Source organism: Peromyscus leucopus, chromosome 6, assembly GCF_004664715.2.
Source record: "Peromyscus leucopus breed LL Stock chromosome 6, UCI_PerLeu_2.1, whole genome shotgun sequence".
In the NCBI taxonomy this organism is placed as follows: Eukaryota; Metazoa; Chordata; class Mammalia; order Rodentia; family Cricetidae; genus Peromyscus; species Peromyscus leucopus.
This window is the reverse complement of record NC_051068.1, coordinates 71,528,108-71,551,028: the sequence shown is the minus strand read 5'-3', so window position 1 is coordinate 71,551,028 and position 22,921 is coordinate 71,528,108. Positions and strand designations below refer to the sequence as shown.

Below are 22,921 nucleotides of genomic sequence, written 5' to 3'. Positions count from 1 at the left end.
TAAGGTTTTCATGGTAGAGGTCTGTTCTAGTTAGCTTTCTGTTGCTGTGATAGACCAAGACCAAGCGACTTGGGGAGGAACGGGTATGTTTCATCTTGTACTTGTAGGTCAGAGTCCATCACCGAGGGTTGCGAAGGTGGAGACACAGGCAGAAACCACGGAGGATGCTTCTTTCTGCTTGCTCCATGTTACCGCCCGAGCAGCTTTCTTACATAACCAGGACCCTCTCTCTTCAGGGGGGCACTACCCCCAGAAGTCTGGGCCCTCTCACATCATCAGCAAGTAAGACAATGCCCCACAATCCTGTAACAGACCCATCTGACCTGGGCAGTGCCTCCAACAAGACTCCCCCTTCCCAGGTACTTAGTTCTGCCAAGGTGACAATAAAATCGAGCCGGGACAAGGTCTTTCATCTCTTTAGTTTTCTTACTTTTAAAATGATTATTTTTGAGGCTATTGTGATTGGGACTATTTTTCTGATTTCCTGTTATTGTTATACTAAAAAGGCTGCAGATGTCTGGATGTTGGCTTTCTATCCTACTTTGCTAAGTGTTTTTCTGGTGAGTCTTTAGGTTTTCTAAGTACAGGACCATGTCGTCTGCATTTGGATAATCTGGCTTCTTCCTTTCCTGTTTGTGTGCCTTTTGGCTCTAGCTGAGGCTTCAAGCACCACGTTGGGTACACAGAGTGGACACATTTGTCGTACTTCTGACTCCAGCTTCTCCTCATTTACTATAGGTTAGCTACAGGTCTGTCGTATGCAGCCTTTACTATGCGAGGTGTTTCTTCTATTCCCAGTTTCTTCAGGGCCTTAATCATAAGGAACAATAGACTTCGCCAGAAGGCTTTCAGTATCTATTGAGACGATTGCCTGACTTCTGTCCTTACGTCTATTTACGTTCTGTACTGTATTTATTGATAATTGCTGAACTTGACTCGACTATCCCATGTCTACTTAGACCAAGACAGAATTTCCCAGAAGGCTTCTTGGCTTGTCTGTGAGCCCCTACCAGGAGGAGCAGGTTTGTGTCTATGTTCAGAACACCCCACATAATACATCGTCATAGCTTAAGAAACATATGCACTAAGGTTGGAGAGGTGGCTCAGAGGTTAAGAGCACTGACTGCTCTTCCAGAGGTCCTGAGTTCAATTCCCAGCAACCACATGGTGGCTCACAACCACCTGTAATGAGATCTGGTGCCCTCTGCTGGCCTGCAGACAGACTGCTGTATATATAAATGAATAAATCCTAAAACAAACAAACAAACACAAAAAACCCCACTGCACTATAAGCCATCGATTGCCACCTTTCTGATAACCATGAATAGAGCCCAAGGAAAGTTGACCAAAAAAAAAAAAAAAGCTTGAAGTCCCAAAGCAACACAATTCCCCAGGCTCACGCCAACGCTCTGACCTTAGAAGTCATGTCATGAGGGTGGAGAGATGGCTCAGTAGTTAGGAGCACTGGTTATTCTTCTAGAAGATCAGGGTTTGGTTCCCACCACCCATATGGCAGTTCGCACCATCTCTAACTCTAGTTCCAGGAGATCCAACACCTTCTTCTGGCTTCCATGGGGCACCAGGCATGCAAATGGTACCAGACTTACATACAGGCAAAACATTCAGACACAAAAATAAGAAATCATGTGACAAAGTAGAGCAAGCCCCTCTGATCTCAACATGGCACTCTTTTATATAAAGGCACTTTATTTAAAAATCAACCTGTCTGTGTAAATGAGTCACTCTCCGAGTTCCATTGTTCGTGCTGGGGAGCAGAGCGTGCGGTATTTCTCTGGGCTCACAGCATAAAGTGACATGGTGCTCAGGAACTTGTCCAGTGGACAGAGCTTGTTGGGGCAGCCTCTTGGCACTTGCTCCTGTGGAAGAAATAGAACTTTTCTCTTCAGGTCTGCAGAGGACCCATCCTTCTGCTCTCTTCAGCTGAGCCCAGCAGCCTCATTCAAGCAGTATGCCTGAGCACACATGTAACAGCCAGGAAGACACCACTACCCCCAACAGTTCCCAGAATAAAAAGCCCTGCGTGCTGACTGCTGGATAGACTGGGAAAGCCTCGCTGAGTTCTGGTCCTGAGCTGGAAGAGCTCACAGTCCCTTCCCCGGAGAGTGCTCAGCCTCTCTCCTGGACATCAGCAGCCACGGGTCGCCCAAGACACCAAGATGCTGGCAATAAAGACACCTCAGTGGCTTCCAAACCTGGGCCTCACAGTGTGCCTGGCAAACACACTCGGGAAGGCTGGCGAGCAGCCCTGTTCCTGGAAGGAATCTGTAACAGGACTGAGATGTGGCCATGCTGTACCTTGCTACCACGGGCCAACTACTGCCCTAGGCTCTGTGGGATTCAGGCGGCTGCGGCTACCACTCGGGACGCCGCTGGGCCCGAGAAGAGACACCTGACACTACCCGGTGTGAGGGGGTTGGGTGCTCAGCCACCACCATCCCCACCTCGGAGCTCTTACCTCCCCGTGGTAATAGAGCTGCACAAACCACTCCTTAGATTCTTGATGCTGGTAGAGCTCCATGGTCAGGTCAGCAGCAAACGGAGGCCATTTGTGGTCAAAAATCCCCAAGGCCATTAGGATAGGCATGAGGGTTACATCATGGGTTGCATACAGGTACAGCTTCCTGCAAGAAGAAAATGGTTCTCCACAACGGCTTGCTTCCGGGGTCAGGAGGCCAGAACGCTACCTGTCTCCTCTGAGTGGAAAAACAGCAGCTGCCTCAGAAACGGGGGGGGGGGGGGGGCCGCTAGCAGCCGGCTGAGCTGGTTTAAAACGCCTCTGAAGCAGATGGTGAGGACCTACGCCTACCCACGTCTCATGGAGAAGGAACCCTGGGGTAACTCTCCTCGCTTCCTCCTCCCCCCCTCCTTCTCCCCTCCCCGCTGGGAGTTTCAAAGGAGAAACAGATCTCCTGTGGCTCGGGCCCTACCTCTCTTCTGCCTTTGGGTCCTGCCACCCATGGCTGGTGCCCTACCTACTCTTGGCTACAATGCGCATAGTAGGGCAATCCCTGCTCCTTGCAGATGTGGGCATTTTAATTAACTTCCAAAGGCTGTAAGCTGATTGGTCTTCAACACCTTTCCCAAGCAGTTTTAGTCAGTAATACAATAAGCCGTTTTACGGTATCTGCGTGACGGCAGCACGTCCCTCTTCAGGATGGCCAAGGACTTCACCGGCTCTCCGCCTGGGAGACTGGCACCAGACCCTCCCTCAGACACCAGGCGCAGAGCAGCAAGGAAGCAGAAGGCACGACGGACGCAGTGCCACAGCAAGGCGGCAAAGGGCGGCGAGGGACATGGTGACGCGGCACCGTTAGAAATCCTGCCCCAACTTCCAGGCCTGTTTCACCCCAGGAACTCGGCTCCCCGCCCCTCTCACACTCACTGCAGGCTTTTAGCCCTGTCCCCCCCACCCCACCCCTGTCTTCATGCCCAAGCAGTACCTCAGCATCAAGGGGCATCTAGCTTCTGCCTCAGGAGGACAGAGAGGGCCCTGGGACAAGTCTCCAGGTTACAGCACTGTTGGCAGACCACCGTCTGCTCGCCAAGTGCCCGGGACACATGCCATTCCAAATCTGGGGTCCCGACCTGGGGTCCCGGGCTCTGGCAAAGTGGGGATGGAGGCCCATGAGCCATTTCCAATATTTTAAAATGCACACTGATCACATCTTCTGAACACCGAATAAAGGATTCGAACTAAGTCAGCATTGTTTTGGACTACTAAAATAGCAAATCAGTGTGATATTAATGTATCCAGTTAGCCAGTATGATATTAATGTATCCAGTTAGTTTTTAAAAAAGAAAAGGAAAGTAACTTTGAGACATTAAAGTAAGAACAGGCGTGGGAAGCTAGATCTGGAAAAGTAAAAACGCTGTCACCTGCCTGGGGACACACGGCCTGGGAAGCATTTCCTTGCGGCCACTGACAGCCTGGTTCTTGACCCATACCCTGGGGTCCCTCCCTGCAGCCAGAGGCCCCCTCAGCCCTCCCTGGCATAAGCAGTCACTGTGCCGGGTACCTGGTCTTGCTGGATGGGGTCGTGGGATCCACAGCTTTGAGCAGGTTTCCCTCCAGGAGGTGTAGGAATGGGCCCACGGCCATCTGGATGCCTTCCCTGCGAGATGTGAGTAACGTTCAAGCACCCAGCAGACACTCGGCACCCAGGATAGGCATCAGTTCTGCCTCTGAGGACCTCGGGAGCACAGCCAGACGAAGACGCAGAGAAGAAGAAGGTAAGTAAGGTGTGTGTGGGGGGGCACAGCAAGGGTGGGGGAGAAATAGCTTCGCATCAACTTAGTGGGTGCGCTGTGAAAAAGAGACTTCCAACAATAAAAACATCAGGACGCACAGCTGCCATGAACGCTGCTGAGCTGGAGACACTCAGGGAGCTGGAAGTTGTGAAGGATGAGGCCCTGGGCTGGGACAGGGCCCAGGGGGTGGAGGCACTTACTTCCCAGCCTCATTAGAAATGAGGAAGCTATGTAGTGGAGGGAGTGACTTGCTCCCAAGGTGTCCTCTGACTTCCACATGTGTGCACGTCATACCCATGCATGTGCACACACAGGACAAATAAATGTAAAAAAACAAAAGGAAGTATGCACGGAGGAATAAAAGCAGAGCCAGGAAGAGCAGAGGTAACCAGACTCAGAAATCCGGGAAGACCCCTGGAAGGACACCTGCTAACTGTCCCTGCATGCGCTCTACCTTCTGGAGCTGAATCACAGGAAAGACTCTCCTTTAACTCTGCGAGTTGGGAGCTCTGCCCCCACCACTTTCTCTCTGGGTCATCCCGTGACCGCAGGTAACTGTGCCGCAACACCTGTCCTCTCACAAGCAAAGCAAAGAGAGGCTGGCAGGTGACAAAAGACTGGTGTGTGAGTGTGCCTCACACTTTTTATTGGAGCGGGGAGGAAGGCGCTCTAAAAACTAAAAGTAAACCTACCACTCTTAGGAGTCCCAGTACTCAACTGCACAAAAGAGGAGGCGGCCGACATGATCGGGGAGATCTAGTTTAGAAATTGCAACCTCTGTGACTGAAGGGATGGTAGGAATCCATGGAGGAGGCAAACAATACTGCATGTGGCATGCACCTGCCAGGTACAGGGCCAGACAAGCCAGACTGCATTGCAACACTGTACCATTTATCCTTGAAGAAAACGTCAGCTTTATGAAACGGATATAAATGGAAAGAACGATGGGTCTGAAGGAAACAGGTCGTGGCGCAGCCAAATTACAAGCTGCCTGCCCGTTCTTATAAAGTTTTACTGGCACGTGCCCATGCCCATTTGTGTGTGCATATTCCCCACGGCGGCTTCATGATGCGCACAGATGAAGTTGCAATAGAGCAGGCATGGCCCACGGACCCTGAGGTATCCACCCAGTGTGTTTAGGTGTGGACTAGCAGGAGGGAGGGCGGGCGTGGCGGTTTAGGTCAGGTGGGACCACTTCATGAACAACACTTGGAAGCTGCTGCGTGCCTGGGAGGGGCAGCTGAGCAGCTTGGCTGGAGGACTTCTGGATGACCAAGGCTAATGAACAGACGGGGGCAGGCCGACTCCAAGCCAATGTGACCAGGGGCTCTTTTTTCATGCAACAGACCCCCGCAAATTCTTGGAATGTTAACCGTTCCCCTCCCCCAGCACAGCCCCAGATTACCCTTCCCTCTGTCTTAACCGCTGCCAAGTCCAAGTCACCTACCCTTACTGCAAACCGAACGCTCTCAGCCAAAAAAAAAAGCAAAGCAGAGGGCATTCCGGAGCAGAATCCAAGTACCAACAAGACACAGCAAATGGGTCAGAGGATCTGGGACCAGGTCCTAGCTCTGCCTCCTGCCAAATGAGGCCAGGAAAAGTAGCCAGCTCTCTCTGGCCAGCCCTCCCTCCCGAGCAGTGCTAAGGATCGAACAGGACTTGGTGGATTCTGTCTAGCTCCTTTTCCTACGAAGGCAGCAAAGAATAAGCGATACCTCCCACCCGGTGGGAACGGGGGACTGTTTGTTAACCGAGCTGCGTCAACAGAGTGAGCGTAGCACAATGACCTCCTCCTCCACTCAACCTTTTGCAAAGTGAAGCAGAAGGAAGAGCGGGAGACTCGGTGGAGGTCCAGGTCACCAGCCCCAGCTCAGAAGTAAGAGCAGAGGCCTGAGGGTAGGCTAGCAGGGAGGGGCTTAGGTGTGAGGTGGCATGAAGACACCCAGGCCATCACTGCCCACGTGTGACTTAAGGACAGCCCTCCCCTGTCTGTGCCTCTCACCTGTCTTCCTGCTGCAGCGTGTACAAGGCTGTTTCCACAGCCCTCTGCTCAATCATCTGGGCAAACCTCTTCAGCGCGGGCAGCTCAGGAGGCTGTGCACCTGTAAAGATCCCCCGGCAGTGTTACAGGAGAACACTGCCTGCCTCCTAAGGCCACCAGTCAGCTTCCGCGTTTCTTCCTGGGAGCTGAGGTCCCCAAGGCCCGCTAAAACTTCGTATTAGTCGAGATCTATGGGCATACAGTTGTTGTTGTTTTTAAGATTTATTTATTTTTATTTTATGTGTATTGGTGTTTTGCCTGCCTCTATGTCTGTGTGAGGGTGCAGATGCCCCGGAACTGGAGTTACAGACAGCTGTGGGTTATCATTGGGAATTGAACCCAAGTCCTCTGGAAAAGCAGCCAGGGCTCTTAACCACTGGGCCACCTCTCCAGCCCGGTATAGGCACGGTATTGTAAAGACCGCTTCATACATCATGATGGCTGCCATATGCTCCAAGTTTTAAAAAGCCAATAATTTTTAACTTTTAAAAACAACAAGATATAAGTCAAGGAATTCAAAATTTTCATTTGATTTTTTATTTTCCCTAAAATGATTTTAGAAACTGGATGCCATATGAATACTTTTTATGAACCATTGCCATATAACCTTAAATTTACTACACATTAGCACAGGCAGAGGGATGCCTCCGGGGCATCGCCATCGATGTAAGAGAAGGGAAGAGACCGGCACTGCCTTCGGGCATCCAGGCTTTCGATCCACAGAAGGGTTCCCACTGTGTGATGCTATTATTGCACGGAATGGAATAGCTATTTCAATGCATTTTAATAAATGTACATATTACATAAAATGTTATATGCATTCATAAAATGTAATATGGACAATATATTTTTAGTACATAAAAAGATTCTATGGCTAAATCAATTTGAGGAAAACAGACTAGTGGATTAACCAGATTACTTTACAGACATCTCAAAATTTTACACCGGCCGATATTGACTGATTGTGTATGTGCACGTGTAAGTGTGTGTGAGTGACGGGGTGCCACACTGAGCACATGAGAGCCTGGAGACAGCTTGTGAACATCAGTTCTGTGGTTTCTGGGAGTCAAAGGCAGGTTGTCTGGCTTGGAGGTGAGCGTCTCTACCCAGTGAGCCATGTCACCAGCCCCGGCCCCAGACTTACACATAAATTAATACACACACACACACACACACACACACACACACTCTAGGCAGGATTTCACTATGTAGCCCAGGCTAGCTTCCAACTTTTGATCCTCCTGCCTCAGCATCTTAAATACTGGGATTATAGGAATATGGACCACACCTAGCTCAGATTTTTAAAATACGCGGATACTCATACAGGCTCCCTAAAAAGTGACAGAATAAAGAGGAATCCCAAAGGTTTTGGACCCCAAGAAATGCTAAATGTAAACCTGACTCGTAGAGCGTGGCCAGGGCACACCTGTAAGCCCAGCACTCAGAGAGAAAGAGCTGGAGGCAGTTCTTAGACACCGCAGAGCTAGACAGGGTCTCAGAGAAGGCAAAGCTTGGGCTGGGACGGCAGATCACTTGGTAAGGTGGTTGCCATGCACGCTTGAGGACCTGAGTTTGATCCCCCGAACTGGCTGTAGCGGTACAAGCTTACAATTCTAGTCCTAGGGTACAGAGACAGGTGGATCCCTGGAGTTTCCTGGGCAGACAGCCTAGCATCCTTGGTAAGCTCCAGATCAGTGAGAGACTGTCTCAAGAACCAAGGTGGATGCAGAAGGACATTTGAGGTTGTCCTTTGGTTTCCACACACAGGTGAATATATACACATAGAAAAAAATGGTATGTATATTCGTTAACATATTCTTTTCTCATAACCATAACCCTACCCAGTCTCCACTCTCCCAAACACATACAGGTCAGGTGATGTGGAAAACAGACTTTCAGAAACTGATCTAGAACTGACTGTCTGGGTCCTGAGTGAGGAGTCATCTGAGTGTTCCTATCCCTCCTTGGTTCCTCGGGGCCCTTTGATCCCGACATCCATCCCATTCGCAAATCCTATTGCACAGCCTCAGACCGGAGGGCTTCCAGCTAGCTCTAAGTTAGGAGCCAGCTCATTCCCATGGCTCCAAAAACTCAGGACCCAGGGGAAACAGTTATCCCACCTGCTCGGCAGCCACATTGTCCAGGAGAACGAAGAAGTCCACTTCGTCACTACTGTTGATGCCCACACCTGCCTTCACCTTTTCCAAATCCTCGGAGATCCCCGGCTGCAAAATGGCAGCCTTCTTCCGGCCTCTGCCAAAAACCACAAGCTCTTGTATTACTACTGTACAGTGATCAGCAGTGATCAGTAATTTACAAAGTGCATTTTGTTCAGCATTTACGATCCCATGTAATCCTTACAACAAATGGTGCGGTTAGCAATATTATTCCCATTTTACAGATGAGCAAATTAAGGATCTAAGAAGTTAAATGACTTGTAAATGTAAGTTAGCAAGAATTAGGGCTGGAATAAAAGGCTAAATTTTCCAAATCCTATTCTTCTGATGTTTCTACCTATCTTACCAAAACTAATGCATAACTCAGATCTGTGTAGAAACCCCATTCTTTCTGCTCTGGAATACAGTCTTAGTGCACCCTAGAAATGCCCGAGCACTGGCAGATGCCAGCAAGAACTAGAAAAGCCTGTTACCTGGTCTTCTCTCTCAGGCTCCAGCAGTTCTGGTAGTTGGGATACAGGACTTCAGAGCTCGCCTCATCGGTTTGGATGATGACAGGTCCTGGAAGGAGGAAGGAAACACAGGTGGTAGGGCCTTGGATCACTCTTCCAGGACCCCACTTCTGCCTTCTGTGTCTCCTTGTCTACGGAGCTGACCTGAGCGGCAGATCCCAAGGTCATTCTCATGGGCAGTTCCTGCCCTGGGTCTGCTCCTAGTTTTCCTCCAAGCACTGGATGAAGTAGCAGCTTTGTTCTGTCTAGCATACACCTGCCCTGGGGCCACAGACCAGAACAGGCACAGACCTGGATCAGACTGGTGCTTCCCTGACTCATCCCAAAGATTCCCTGCCCCAGGCACAACCAGGACAAGCATGTGGGCATTCTAATACAGAATGACTGACTCACCTCATCAGAATTGAACTAGTTTTTTATTGCCCAAAATTCACTTCCGTAGGCCAATATAGTGACTAACTACCACAAGGCTATTACCTGCTCAGCTCAGAACCCATAGTGGATTAAGGCAGAGAGACTCTGATTTTCAAAGCAACAGAACACCCCTCCACCCCCGCCCCCACTCAGTACTATACAACATAATAAAGAAATGTGTTAGTGTCCACAAGGTGGGGACACCAAAGCAAAGCCCATGTACATGGTCCATCATCCTTATTTCTTGTAGTCCCTGGGGCCCCTCTGAAGAATTCTGGGGTCCTGTAGGATATGTTCGGAAAGGAACAGATTAAGGTTGGGCATGGTGATACAAAATTGTCACCCTAGTAAAGGGGAATAAAGGCAGAAGGACCAGCTATTCAAGACCAGCCTCCACTACATATTGAGTTTGAGGCCAGCCTGGGCTACCTGAGACTCTGTCACACACACACACACACACACACACACACACACACATGCACACGCACACCCACCACTTGTGAGAACGCTCAGTGGTTAAAGGCACTTGTCACCAACCCTGACAACCCGAGTTCAGTCCTCTGAGGGCCCACAGCGTGGAAGGAGAAAGGAGTTCTATAAGTTATCCTCTGGTCTCCACACATGTATCACGGCACACGTGCACCAAACAGAAACACACATAAGTAAACTGAAAAACACAGACCAGACAAAACTATCCAAGACCCTGCCTAGATGTCCCAGATGTGCAGATCCTCAGAGAAGCAGCTGGCGAAGGTGACGGATGTGGATTTTAAAGCCAGACAGTTGAATCCCACCTACATCCTCTCCAGATCTGGGCTCCTGGGCAAGCTCCTCAGCCTCGCTCTGCATTACTTCTCCTATCTGTAAAAGGAGCCGATGGTGTCTGCCCCACAATAGATGCCGAGTCCTCAGAACAGCGCTTTGCGTGCTGACAACCACCATGGTGGAAACCTCTAACGTAACACTACAAACCCATGTCCGTCTGTCGTCTGCTCCTGACGGGAGGACACCGGACTACAGCTGGTGGCCAATAAGGCATACCTGAGAAGACACTATCTACAGTCAACGTTGTAATGGCTGACAAGTGACGACAGGTGGACAACCTCCAGCGTCCCTACAGCCTGCTGCCCTCCAGCTTTGCACCAAGCCAACTCAGGCGCTCTGCAGCCGTCCACTCCAAAGCCATTCTGCAGCTGCCCTATTCCGTGAGTGGCGGCAGCTTCTGCAGTTCTTGGTACTAAGAAAGGCACAGATTTTCTCTGAGGGAAGGCCTACCCCAGGCTTCCACTAATGCAGGGAGCCGCCACCCGAAGCCGCTGTCCCCCTCCCTGCTAGAACCTGGGGCATCCTCAGTCTGCAACCTGCCTCCCGGGAAGGGGCCGTTTGCCTTTTTGGAGGTGAGCAAGGGAGGAACTTCCAGAAGGACCCTTTCCAAGCCCGAGGGCTCCCACAAAGGGGCAGCCTGCCCTGTTTGCTTCATTTGCTAGACACACAGTGTGTGAGGCAGCCAGCCGGCCTGAGGCAGGTCTGGAGCAGCCCCAAACCAGCTGTGGGGTAAGGCCAACTTCCTCCTGCCTGATGGTCCTACTGCCCTTCAAAGTTTGATGCAAACTTTATTTCCACTTAAGCTACTTCTAGAAGCAACAAAACAATTGTTGCTATTGTAGCTGCAATTAGTATCCTAATACCTGTTCGAGCATACCAGTTAGGTCACGATTATCTGGAATTCGGAAGAGTGATGACATGTGGATTTGAATCAATTACCAATGACAAAGATGTAGCCTCATTTGGTGGCCAAAGGCCCGGCTGGGGTTTGCCTCTGTAACTGTGGTTTGAATCACAGGCTCCTGTTTTGAACACTTGTTCCCTAGAGAGGAGGTGAAGTGTGGGAACACGTGGAGCGTTGAAAGAGGGAGCCTGGTTGTGGGTTAGGTTAATGGAGGCAGGCCCCTGCAGGCTACACCTGCCCTTGGCTCGGCATGCGTCCTGGCCTGTCACAATGTGAACACTCACCACCTCATACCCGGGCAGCCAGAGATGGAGACCCCGAGGAGCCTCTGCAGGATGTACCTGCCGCCCTGAGTCTACCAGCCCCCCTTCCTGTCCATGGCAGCGTCCCCTCGCTCTGAAATCGTGAGCCAGAATAAACCTCTCTTCCCTTGAGTTGTCTCCGTCAGGTGTTTGGCCACAGCAGTGTGACCGTGGCTAACACAGGCCTCACATGGGACCCAGGAAGGAGGAAGACATGCAGCCCTCGAGGGTGAAGAGCTTTGGAATCGATGACTGTAATCTTCACCGATTCAATACGGTAAGACTCAAACTCAACGACTTTCTCAACTAAGAAAGGCTCAGTGGAACGCGGCTGACGCAACCTTGGCTGGCCGAGGGTTGTCACCAAGATCGGAGCAACGACAGCGTCTTTAGTCCCAGCTGAGTGTGTGTGCCCCCGGCCCTCTTTCTCAGGGTGCCTCACTGCTGCTCCCAAGACTGGACGGAGTTACCTCTACAGCTCGTGTGGAAGCGCGAGGAGTCAGGAGGCGGAGGTACCACCCAGTTCCTGCTCCCAGTGGAGGTCAGGGTGGCAAGGGCAACCAAAGGATGGACGGTGAGGGACCCCCGGCCGTACGAGCAACTAGAAGTCACGCGTGCAGGCAGGACCGCGAGAAAATGCACGGGGGCCGAGAAAGGGCGTGGGGCATGAGAAGGAAGAGCTCCTCTGGCACAGCGGTGACTTTCAGACCCAAACACAAACCTTTCTGATGTTGGAAAAGCCCAGCCAGCAAGCACCGAGTAGATTCCAGATTCCGAAACATGTTGGTGGAGCGGACACTGGGGGGAAAGGAACATGCAGAGGCGGAGATGCTCATACGGGAACGCAGGACAGCTGGGGAGGGAGCAGGCAGGAACCGCATACGGGACACCATTGGAAGGAAGCCGTTCCTCTCTACAGACCGCCCCCAGGGACCTGAAGGCCCGTGGCCGTGACCTTCACCTGTTCACAGCAGCTTAGGTCGTAAGGGTAACTGCACTGTGGCAAGCTGTCCCCTAAACCACTCAGCATGAGAGTGGGGGTCAGGACAGTTTACGCACGCTCGAGACCTTAAATGAGCAACCCCTTGCCTGTGACTCACAAGACCTCTTGGGGATTGAAGACAGGAGAAAGGAAAGGAATGTCTTCCATGTAATTCTTCCTCAGTCTCTCTCCCAGGGCAAACATCTGCTGCATGCCCACCTTGGTCAGCTGCCCGGCAAACATGCCACCCTGAAGCGGAGCGTAGAGAAAGAGAAGAGAGGTTGGACACTGGACGGCTCAGCTCGGCCCCGAGAAACCCCCTGGAGCTCTGCAGTGGGCTTCACTGTCACTTACCTTCAAGGTGGTCTTGTGGTATTCAGAGTCGTAAGGAGAATGAGGCTTTGGGCCACCAGCTAGATTGGTGACCCTGTAATCAAACCGAGTTTGAGGTGGGATCTCTAAAAGCTTGGGGCTCCACTCCACCTGTGGTGGCCATAAAAAAGAGAGAGAGAGAGAGAGAGAGAGAGAGAGAGAGAGAGAGAGAGAGAGAGATGGTTAAATAACAGTTCTTAAAACTCACAGCCCTAAGACCCCGTGACCTCTGGGACACACGACTGGAGTCATTTGACACTAAAGTCTGCGACCTCCCCTTGGAAAGGAAGGAAAGAAACTTGGACTCTACCTCTACCTAACGGAAGAAAGGGCCACATTTATCACCCCTGGTGTCCTCAGCTCAAGCCCCATCTGTGACACCCGAAGACTCACAGTAACAGTGCTGCTGCCACGCCGAGCGCATTTGACTAAAAGGGACAAGTAGCCAGGCTGCTTGGAATGTAGCTACTAAGTGAGTGAATGAATGAGTGGGTAAGTGAATGAATGAATGAAACATGATCTCAGTGACTACCATGTCAGTAACAATTTCTGAAGAATTGATGTGTAGTTTCCATGCCCCACACCCACACCTAGGACTCTGCTTAATACCCAATGTTATTATTGCCTATTTCCCGTTCTCTTCTCTAGCTTTTGAAAGTAGTGGCGGCCATCTACGGACACCTCTGGTTCCTCCTCGTCTTCCTTCAGTCCTCATAATCTGGCTCCTGCCTCAACTGGATGATTTTCAAAGCATCACAGGTCTCGCACCTCAACCGAACCAGGAGATGCTTACTCCTGAGGAGTCAGATGTGATGTTCTTCTAGGGCAGTGGTCCTCAAGCGTCCTAATGCTGCGACCCTTTAATACGGTTCCTCATGCTTCGCAGACCCCCAACCACAAAGTTATTTTTCTGTTGCTACTTCATAACTGTAACTTTGCTACTGTTAGGAATCATAATGTAAATATCTGTGTTTTCCAATGGTCTTAGGTGACTCCTGTGAAGGGATCGGTCGACCTCCAGGCTGAGAACCGATGCTCGAGTTCATACACTGGCTCCTCTTCCCAACCGACTAATTCTCTCAATGGGAACACAACTACACACTCTAGCACTCAAACCTCTGACTCGCTTCTGTCCCAGTCCTTGAAGCAAACTCTCGTCCACAGCATATAATCAAGAAGCTGTGGTCATGGCCCTAGGCTTACACAGCAGTTTCACTGGCTCTTTAAAAGGCGAGTTCCTTTACTGGTCTGTCCTGTTCTGTAGATGGCTTCCAGAGAACAGACTGAGTCATCCACTGGTTTTCTAGCCAGGATGCTATGAACAGTTCTGACGATCTCCCAGATCCCACGGAAGACAGCAAACGTCAGGTAACCTGACCTGGCCTTTCCTGGGTGTTCAGCTGAGAGGCAGCCAGCCATGCACAGAAAAGATAACATTGACACTGCAGAAGTCGGTCTGTCTGTCCTCCAAGATGCCAAACACTGTCAAAGGCCGACGCAGCTCTTCTGGCTGCAGAGTCAGGAGACGTTTCAAAAGGAAGGCTATTTGCAGAGTATGCAGAGAAGCAAATGCCCGAACTCGTAGGAGGTGAATCTCAGAATGGTATAGAAAAGGGAAAATTGCAGTTTTTCCAGCTGAAAATTGCAATGTCCCCGCCTCTCGGCACACCACCAGCCATGAGAACGGAGCGTGGCTCCACAGAGGAGTATGAATGCCAACCGTGTATGTCACAATCACAAACTGACATACAAGAGCACGTTCCAACATGTCAGCGAGACCTACAAGACTCCATCCAGGGCAATCCAATAGAGGAAGTGGGCCAACACAAGCGGGGGCGGGGCCGGGAGGTAAGCAGGAGGAATACGGCTTTGGTTTGGGGCTTGTGTGGCTACTATGGGCGGGGTGCAGATACATCCGGACAAAAACTAAGACAGCGCTGAGCAGCAGGAGAAGCTGTGATCACTTGGGGTCAGGTTAGGGTTAGCTACCTTCTTGGTGTTCCGGGGACTCTCAGCACATTCCCATGAGTCAGATCTGGATGTTTCATCTCTCTCCTTCACCATATGTAAATTCTTTTAGAGCTGAGGCTAAGCCTCCCTTCTGGTTAAGTCCAGTGTCGAGCACAGAACCTGACGCCTAGGTCCACAGGGCCACTCGGACTCACCAGGTAACCTCTGAGCACATCACCAACAGAGGTCCTTTGGCATTTCCCAGGAACAATTCCAGATGTCCAGGTCATACTGAGTCTAAGCACGTGATTCAGATTTTCATGCATGGACGTCATATCCATTCATACACGCTGCCCGCCCTACACTTATCCTTATTTCTGCTGTGAGTTCCAGGCCGATCCAGGCTTCAGAGCGAGAGCCCATTTCAGAGGAGGGGGGCGGGGGAGAGACTAACGATAATTTTACGTCATATATACACATCATCTTTGAAGAGAAAATTAGGAGGCTGGAGAGATGGTTCAGTGGTTAGGAGCACTGACTGATCTTCCAGAAGTCAAGGATTCAATTCCCAGCATCTACATGGAGGCCTACAACCTCCTTCTATAACTCCAGTTCCAGAGAATTTAACACTCTCTGGCCTCCATGGTCTGTGCACCAGGCACTCTGTGGTGCACAGACACACAGGAAGGCACTCTGTGGTGCACAGACACATGAAGGTAAACACACACATACACATAAACTAAAAGAAAAAAATCTTAAGAAAAAATTAGATCACAGCAGAACCTAAAATATAATTTAACGAATTCAAAGTAAGTAGGAAAGATGTTAACAAGCAAGTGTGGGGGCGAGCGTGAACGCGGGGGCAGGGGCAAGAGTGAATGCGGGGGCGAGAGTGAACGCGAGGCAGGGCAAGAGTGAATGCGGGGGCGAGTGTGAACGCGGGGCAGGGGCAAGAGTGAATGCGGGGGCGAGTGTGAACGCGAGGGCAGGGGCAAGAGTGAATGCGGGGGCGAGTGTGAACGCGAGGGCAGGGGCAAGAGTGAATGCGGGGCGAGTGTGAACGCGGGGCAGGGGCAAGAGTGAATGCGGGGCGAGTGTGAACGCGAGGGCAGGGGCAAGAGTGAATGCGGGGGCGAGTGTGAACGCGGGGGCAAGAGTGAATGCGGGGGCGAGAGTGAACGCGGGGGCAGGGGCGAAAGTGAACGCGGGGGCAACAGTGAACGCGGGGGCAAGCGGGAACGCGGGGGCAAGCGTGAACACAAGGGCGAGAGTGAACACAAGGGCAACAGTGAACGCGGGGGCAAGAGTGAACACAAGGGCAACAGTGAACGCAGCAGTAAGGCTACTAAAAGCCGCACAGGGCCGAGCTGCATGTTCACGGCGGGAGAGCTGCCTAAACTGTCTGGCGGTTAGACCACCGCCGCTAGACAAGTTCAAAGACACTGCAAGACCCCGGCTCAGGAGAGGTACACCACCCCTGACGCTACACCACCCCTGACGCTACACCACCCCTGACTCTACACCACCCCTGACTCTACACCACCCCTGACGCTATACCACCCCTGACGCTACACCACCCCTCACGCTACACCACTCCTCAAGCTACACCACCCCTCACGCTACACCACCCCTCACGCTACACCACCCCTCACGCTACACCACCCCTCACGCTACACCACCCCTCACGCTACACCACCCCTCACGCTACACCACCCCTCACGCTACACCACCCCTCACGCTAACAGGTAAATGCCCCCACCGGGCCTGGGAAAGAGGTCAGCGGGATGTAACGGACATCTTTCCAATAGTCACAGCAGTGAGTTCTGGGGGACTGTTTCTCCCTCAACATAGCATAAACATCCCACCACAGCATACCCCAGGAAGGCAATTCCACAGTGGGATGGGTAGGGCACAGCTCAGGTAAAAGAAAAAAGTATATAAAAACACACCAAAACCTTCCAGGTAAAGATTTTTAGGAAAAAAAAAGCAATTTAAACCTTGGTTGTATTTGAGGCACCACAAGGAATTTTTAAGTTGCTGATGCCCGAGCCTCATTCTGGGCAAATCACATCTGGATTTTTATGGGGTGGAGGGTCTCCACTTCTCAGTGCTATGGAGCCCAGATAATTCTAAAGCACCAGAGAAGTGATGTTTTTGCAATGCCTGGATACCTTGCACCAATTAAATCTGATCTGCAGGAAGACCCCGGCATGCATACTGTGTGTGTGTGTGTGTGTGTGTGCGCGCGCGCGTGCGTGCATGTGTGTATACTATCCCAGTGGAATTCACTATCCTGCCAGGGTTTAGGATCATCAACCCAGAGGAGTGAATGAACTGGTACATCTTTCATAAATACATCTCGCAGCTGAGCTTTAGGCAGGAATTAGCAACACAAATGCTTCCCAGCTCATCTACACTGAAAGACAAACAAGAACTTAACAAGGAACTGGGGGAGGCTGACCTTCACATTATAAACGTTGATACAGCTCCCTATCGGGGGTCACCTTGTCACTGTCTGGAAGAAGCCAGGGAAAAGTTGAAAGCAGAGCCAGGAGGTTTTTGCTTAAAAGTGAATTTCAAGGTCAGAAATATGTTCAACAAGTTCTATAACTTTATTTCCAAAACACAATCTTTTGGCAGGATAAAACAACTGTTATCCAAACCATAGGAAAACAATTCTGTAAAACATCTCCTTTTACACAATGCCACTTTGTAAGGGTCTGTGGGAAAGCCGAAATGATGATAACATGTTTATCTATAAACTAGCCCGAAATCAGAAAATGTGGCAAAGGTAATTTTAATTTTAAAATTGTTGCCACATAGTCTGTTCTGGCAATAATAGCAGAATAAAAGGGGCTAGAAATATCAATAACCGTGGGTATTGAAAAGAAAACTTGAGAGAAGAGACCCAGAATCAAGTCCTAGGAGGCTGATGACATTTACTCACACCCAGAGTTGGTTCCACCCTGGGTTTTTAAGCACAGAACCTTATCCAAGAAAATCAGACATGTTTAAAGCTGCTACCTAGGGCTGGAGAGACAACCCAGCAGCCAAGAGTGCTGGCTTTGAGGGCTGCAGTCTGTTCTCAGCAGCCGCATCCTGTGGCTCATAACAACCTATAACTCCAGTTCAGGAGATCTGATGCTTTCTTTTTTGTTTTGTTTTGTTTTTTTTTCAAGACAAGGTTTCTCTGTGTAGTTTTGGTGCCTGTCCTGGAACGCACTCTGTAGACCAGGCTGGCCTCGAACTCACAGAGATCACCTGCCTCTGCCTCCCAAGTGCTGGGATTAAAGGCATGCGCCACCGCTGCCCGGCCAAATGCCTTCTTCTGGCTTCTCAGGCACATACACCCTCTCCCAAATATTTTTTTAAAAATTAAAGTATCAGCCTACAATCTTTAGTGTATGCAGTGGGAAGTTAAAGCAATAGTTCTTCTCAGACTGCAAAGCAAGGCCATGGAATTACATTCTCCACATTTTGTAACTATATAAACACACACCTTTAATCCCAGCACTTGGGAGGCAGAGGCAGGTGGATCTGTGAGTTCAAGGCCAGCCTAGTCTACAGAGCGATTTCCAGGACAGCTAAGGCTACACAGAGAAACCCTGTCTCGAAAAAACAAGAAAAAAAAAGGGGGGGAGGGGAGGAAGAAAAGATAATGAAGCCAGGATTTTCAGTATCTCCACCATAAATGTGTAATCACATACTCACTGTACACGAAGGGTCCAGGAATATAGAAATATAAAATTGTAAACCTAAAAATTTAAAAGCTGACAGTCATCATCTCTAAAGGTTAACTTCTAACAGTGGCTCTCTGCTTACAGCCCGCGCCTCTGTCTACAGCCAGGGGTTAACTTTTAACCCCCTTGTCCCTTATAGCCACCAACTGCCTGGACCAAAGGTAACTGTTAATAGATATTTCTATGTGACTCCTAACATGCACCCCATACCTGATGTTTCTACACGACTCCCAGCATGGACTCCATGCCTGATGCTTACTTTTGCTATAAAAAGGGGCTTGAAGACCACCCCCTTCGCCAGGCTTCAGAATCCCAAACTCTGGCTGTGGTCTCAGCAAGCTGATAAGCTTTTGTGCTCCAAGGTTCTGTTCTTTTCTTTCTTTGATATTTTTCTGGAATAAAGTTTGCTTCTGGTTTAAAAGACTTGGGTGGTCTGTCCCCCATTACTGAGTGACTCTGGACCCAACAGTATACACACACACACACACACACACACACACACACACACACACACACACCACACATCCCTGAAAGGATTTCAATCTTTTTTTTTTTTTTTTTTACAATTCAAAACGAGGCTGGAGTAATGTAATGGATCTTTCCAGTGATTTGGTTGGGATTGTTTCTCCCAGTTCCCTCAACAGAGAATGGTAACATCTTGTCCAGCATGGCAGTGATGCCACTTCTCTACTAGAATCCACCAGCACAGGCTGATATAAATAGGTACTTGCACTGTTTGTATACACTGGGGCCAGATCTAGACAGACAAACTTAATTCTCTGCTGTCACTGATAACTCTGTCTAAAACATCAATATATCTTTCTAACACTCTGTAATAAGAAGACACAGAGAAGAATAGGGGTACAAAGAGATGAGTCATATGTGGGCAAATAATAAGAAAACTAAAAGACCCTACATGGGAGGGGGTGGGGATCAAAGAAGCACAGAGAAGATTGCAGTACCAGCCAGAAAACAGTACAGCCAGAAAAGAGGCTCACTAGAGACCTGGTAATCAAGTGCCTGTTAAAATGTCTTTATGTGAGAAGTCCCCCGGAGGCCCCATGTTTTCCTATGTGACCCTCTTTAAAGACCGGATCTTCCGTTGCACGGTATGAAGATAAAATTCATAAGCATTTCAGGGAGGCAGATCTGATCATGAAGAATATATCCAACTGAACAAACACACAGTCCACAGGTAAATTTAACATATGGAGCCTTGGGGACTTCTGGTGCCCTGTTCTTTTTCACCTGACAGGCAATCATTTTTAAAACAAAAAGCTAATTTGCTTGTGCTTTAATCCCAAGTATCCTGACTTAGAGCCACAAGACCAGCCAATTTTTTTTTATTGGCTTCCAGATTTCTAAACCTAAATTTCTAAACTTACAACCCAAACAAAGCCATTCCAGATTTCTAAACCTAAACCGTAAAGAACCCCAAGATACAATCCTCATCAACAGTAAGACTTCATGAGATACCAAATGGTCTCCAGCAAGCCCTGAGAAAATCTGTATTAAGATCTGGTCCCAAAAGCACCGGCCTGTCCTGCACTCTGATAGCACTTATGGTGGCTCCTGGTACAAAGGTCTCTGCAACTAACATCCAGCGAAACAGGTACTTACTTACAAAGTCCACTGCCTCCTTGAACTCAAGTTCACCAAAACACAGCACTGCTAAATGCAACCCAACCCCACGTACACTGAATTAGAATCTGCATTTAAACAAGATGCCCTGGGCGATTCCTATATATCTTTAAAAAGTTACACTACACCTAGAAACTGAAAGTTTGGGGGAACTGCCCTAGCCAGGAAGGCTTATACAATGGTGGAGGGGGGATGAGGGGTCCAGGCCACAGCCTGAGAGTCCCTCTGCGCCAGGGCGAACCCTAAGGTGTGTCCCCACGAGCACCTACGTGGACCACCTCTCACCTGCTCCTCCAGCGGGAGCGGCTTGAGCGGACTCCGCGCCCCGTGTCGAAACACAACCTGCACCATTTTCAGCTCCAGTAGGCTGCGGTCCACCGGACGCTGGCCACCAGGAGCCGGATGCTCGGCCAGGGCCACCCGCCGCTGGTGGAAGCAGTAAGCCAACGAGGCCAGGACGCCCACGGGGGCCCACACGCGCATGCTGGAGGCTCTGGAAGCCGAGGGTTCGGCAGGCGCCGGGGCTCAGCAGCTTCCCTGAAGTTCGCAGGGACTGGAGGGCACGTACATCCAGCCCTCAGAACAAGCGACTCTAGCGGGGCGACACGGCGACACTCAGGCCCGAGGGGCGGGAGCCTGGTGGAGAGAAAGCGGAGGGAGCAGAAAGACTGCCTGGTTAGTTTAAGCCCAGCCGACGCCGGCCGCTCCCGCTGCAGGCTCAGCCAGGGCAGCAGCGAAGACCTGAAACTTGCACTTCAAAGCAGGTGGAGGGGAGGCGGCAACAGCAAGAATTCCACGGACGCGCGGGACTCGGGTCCACATTTTATAACTTAAGCTCTCATGCAAATTCTTGCCCTCCCAAGGACCTGCCCCATCGAAGTCCGCGGCAGAGGAGCACGGGAAAGTGAGTCCAGAGACTTCATCCGCTCTGGAAACTCAGACCTATAAGAACTACAACTCCCACAATGCTGCGAGCGGCCGAAGCCCCAGGGAGGGCAGTTCGGCGGGCCGCCAGCGGTGCTCCAGGTCCCGCCCCGCCCCGCGCCCCCTACCCCGGACTCCGCCAATCTTCAGGCTAAGGCAGCCAAGGGCCCCAAGTAATTAATGGGAGTGCGGCTAGTTTTTTTTTTTTTTTCCCCCTTGCTGGTTTGCCAGGGGTGAGCAGGGAGGAAATGAGGGTGAGGGGAGCAGGGTTAGGATTTGGGGGTGGGAAGGCGGAGAGTAGTTTGAATATGGGAGAATCCCTGAAGTCATTAAAGCAAGATTGCTAAAGCCGAGACCTGAGACATCTATCAGCTGAGTGCTTACTATTTGTGAAGCTACCTTTTTCCATTTTGTTTAAGAAAATTGAGCTAGGGATGTAGTTCAGCGGTAGAGTACTCTCCGAGCATGCGCAAAGCATTAGAGCCGGAGACTGGTAGGGAGGGAGGAAGGTTGCTTTGGGATAGAGCCACCGAAAAGTCAGGGGAGGTAAAGAGGAATGGCGGCACAGTATGGCTCAGTATACTGCTGACAGTATCCTGAGGCATTCTCTTAATCTGTTGACTCGGGCACAGTAGTCTTGACTTCATACTCTTGGCTTCAACTCAGAAGTGAATTTCAAAGCAAATCAGTAAGAAATCGACTTGAAGTCTGTTACTAATAGAAAGAAAAGCAAAGAAAGAACAAAGCACACCTTAGAGCTTGCATGGCCTGGCTGTGGGCTTCTCACAGAATTGTTTCAGCATTATTAGAAGCCAGTTTATTACAGATTTTAGGCAAAAGGATTACGACAGAGAAGAAGACACCCAAGAGTGGGTCTGGGCTTCCCACAAGAGAGGCACAACAAAGTGTCTTAGCAGTTGCCAAAAATACTGTTTTAGTGGCTCTCAAGATACATCTGGAAGGGTGTTAATCCCCCCGATCGAGAACAAGACCACTACCACAGTTTAAAGTCAAATCTGAAGCAAGTTTTAATTAAATACTGGCCAAGTGGATGGGCTCTGGCCAGGGCCATACCGAGGTTCCTGCAAAATGGCCCAGAATCATGTGTGGCAAGGGCTTAAGAAGGGAAACCCATAATTCATTGCATTTCCCATCAGGTCCAATCAGGGGCAAGCATGCATCCTGACATACCTCCATCCTACATCTAATCAGGGGCAAGCCTATATCCTGCTTTTGAACCTCCCACACACGTGATCAAGCAAGTCTGGTGCAGATGGGTCAAACAAACTTGTTTAGGGGAATGAAAAACATGTGGCTTGCTCTCTCCCATCAACAATAGCCTCCGCATTTCAGGAACTATCTATCCTTGGGCAAGGGGCTTTGCAGATCAAAGGCATTTTTGTTTCATGGAAATCTAAGACATAGTAATTAAAACTTAAAATGTAACCTTGGCTCTCACAGGGTTGCTAAGAAACTTAATTTCCCCCTTTTCTCTTTTTGGTGAGACTACAGGGCATCTCCAGGGTGCCTTGGACGAGTTAGAGTCTGATAAAGTAAAACCAGGAGCCACTTGGATTTCTAGTAAGTCTTAGAAGACTTTAGGTTTACAGCTGGAATGGGAGAATGGCCTTAAGCAAATGCCAGACTCTGGAAGAGGGGTTCCTTTTTCTTCTCGTGTCCCCATAATTTTCCTTGTCCTTCTGTCCTAGCTCAGATCCATATCCTTTGACTAGGGCTTGCCTCCTGTGTCCACCACCTCCCAGTAGCCAGTCAAAGTAAGTAGGTTGGAACCTTTGTGATAGAGTCACCCCTAAGAGATCCACCTCTGGATACTGCTGTATGGGAGCCTGAACCTTCAGTACATGAGC

General features: G+C 50.1%; 1 protein-coding gene across 1 annotated transcript; it reads right to left on the bottom strand.

Moving 5' to 3' along the window:
- Nucleotides 1-1,670: 1,670 nt before the first annotated feature.
- Nucleotides 1,671-20,992, bottom strand: Acp6 (acid phosphatase 6, lysophosphatidic). The gene is given in 11 exon segments (XM_028854102.2): nucleotides 1,671-1,877; nucleotides 2,477-2,642; nucleotides 4,038-4,133; nucleotides 6,272-6,353; nucleotides 6,356-6,371; nucleotides 8,431-8,563; nucleotides 8,961-9,048; nucleotides 12,166-12,242; nucleotides 12,545-12,675; nucleotides 12,781-12,909; nucleotides 20,415-20,992. Coding segments are annotated over 11 exon segments (1,254 nt in total). The 5' UTR covers nucleotides 20,613-20,992; the 3' UTR covers nucleotides 1,671-1,739.
- Between the last annotated feature and the right edge of the window lie 1,929 nt (nucleotides 20,993-22,921).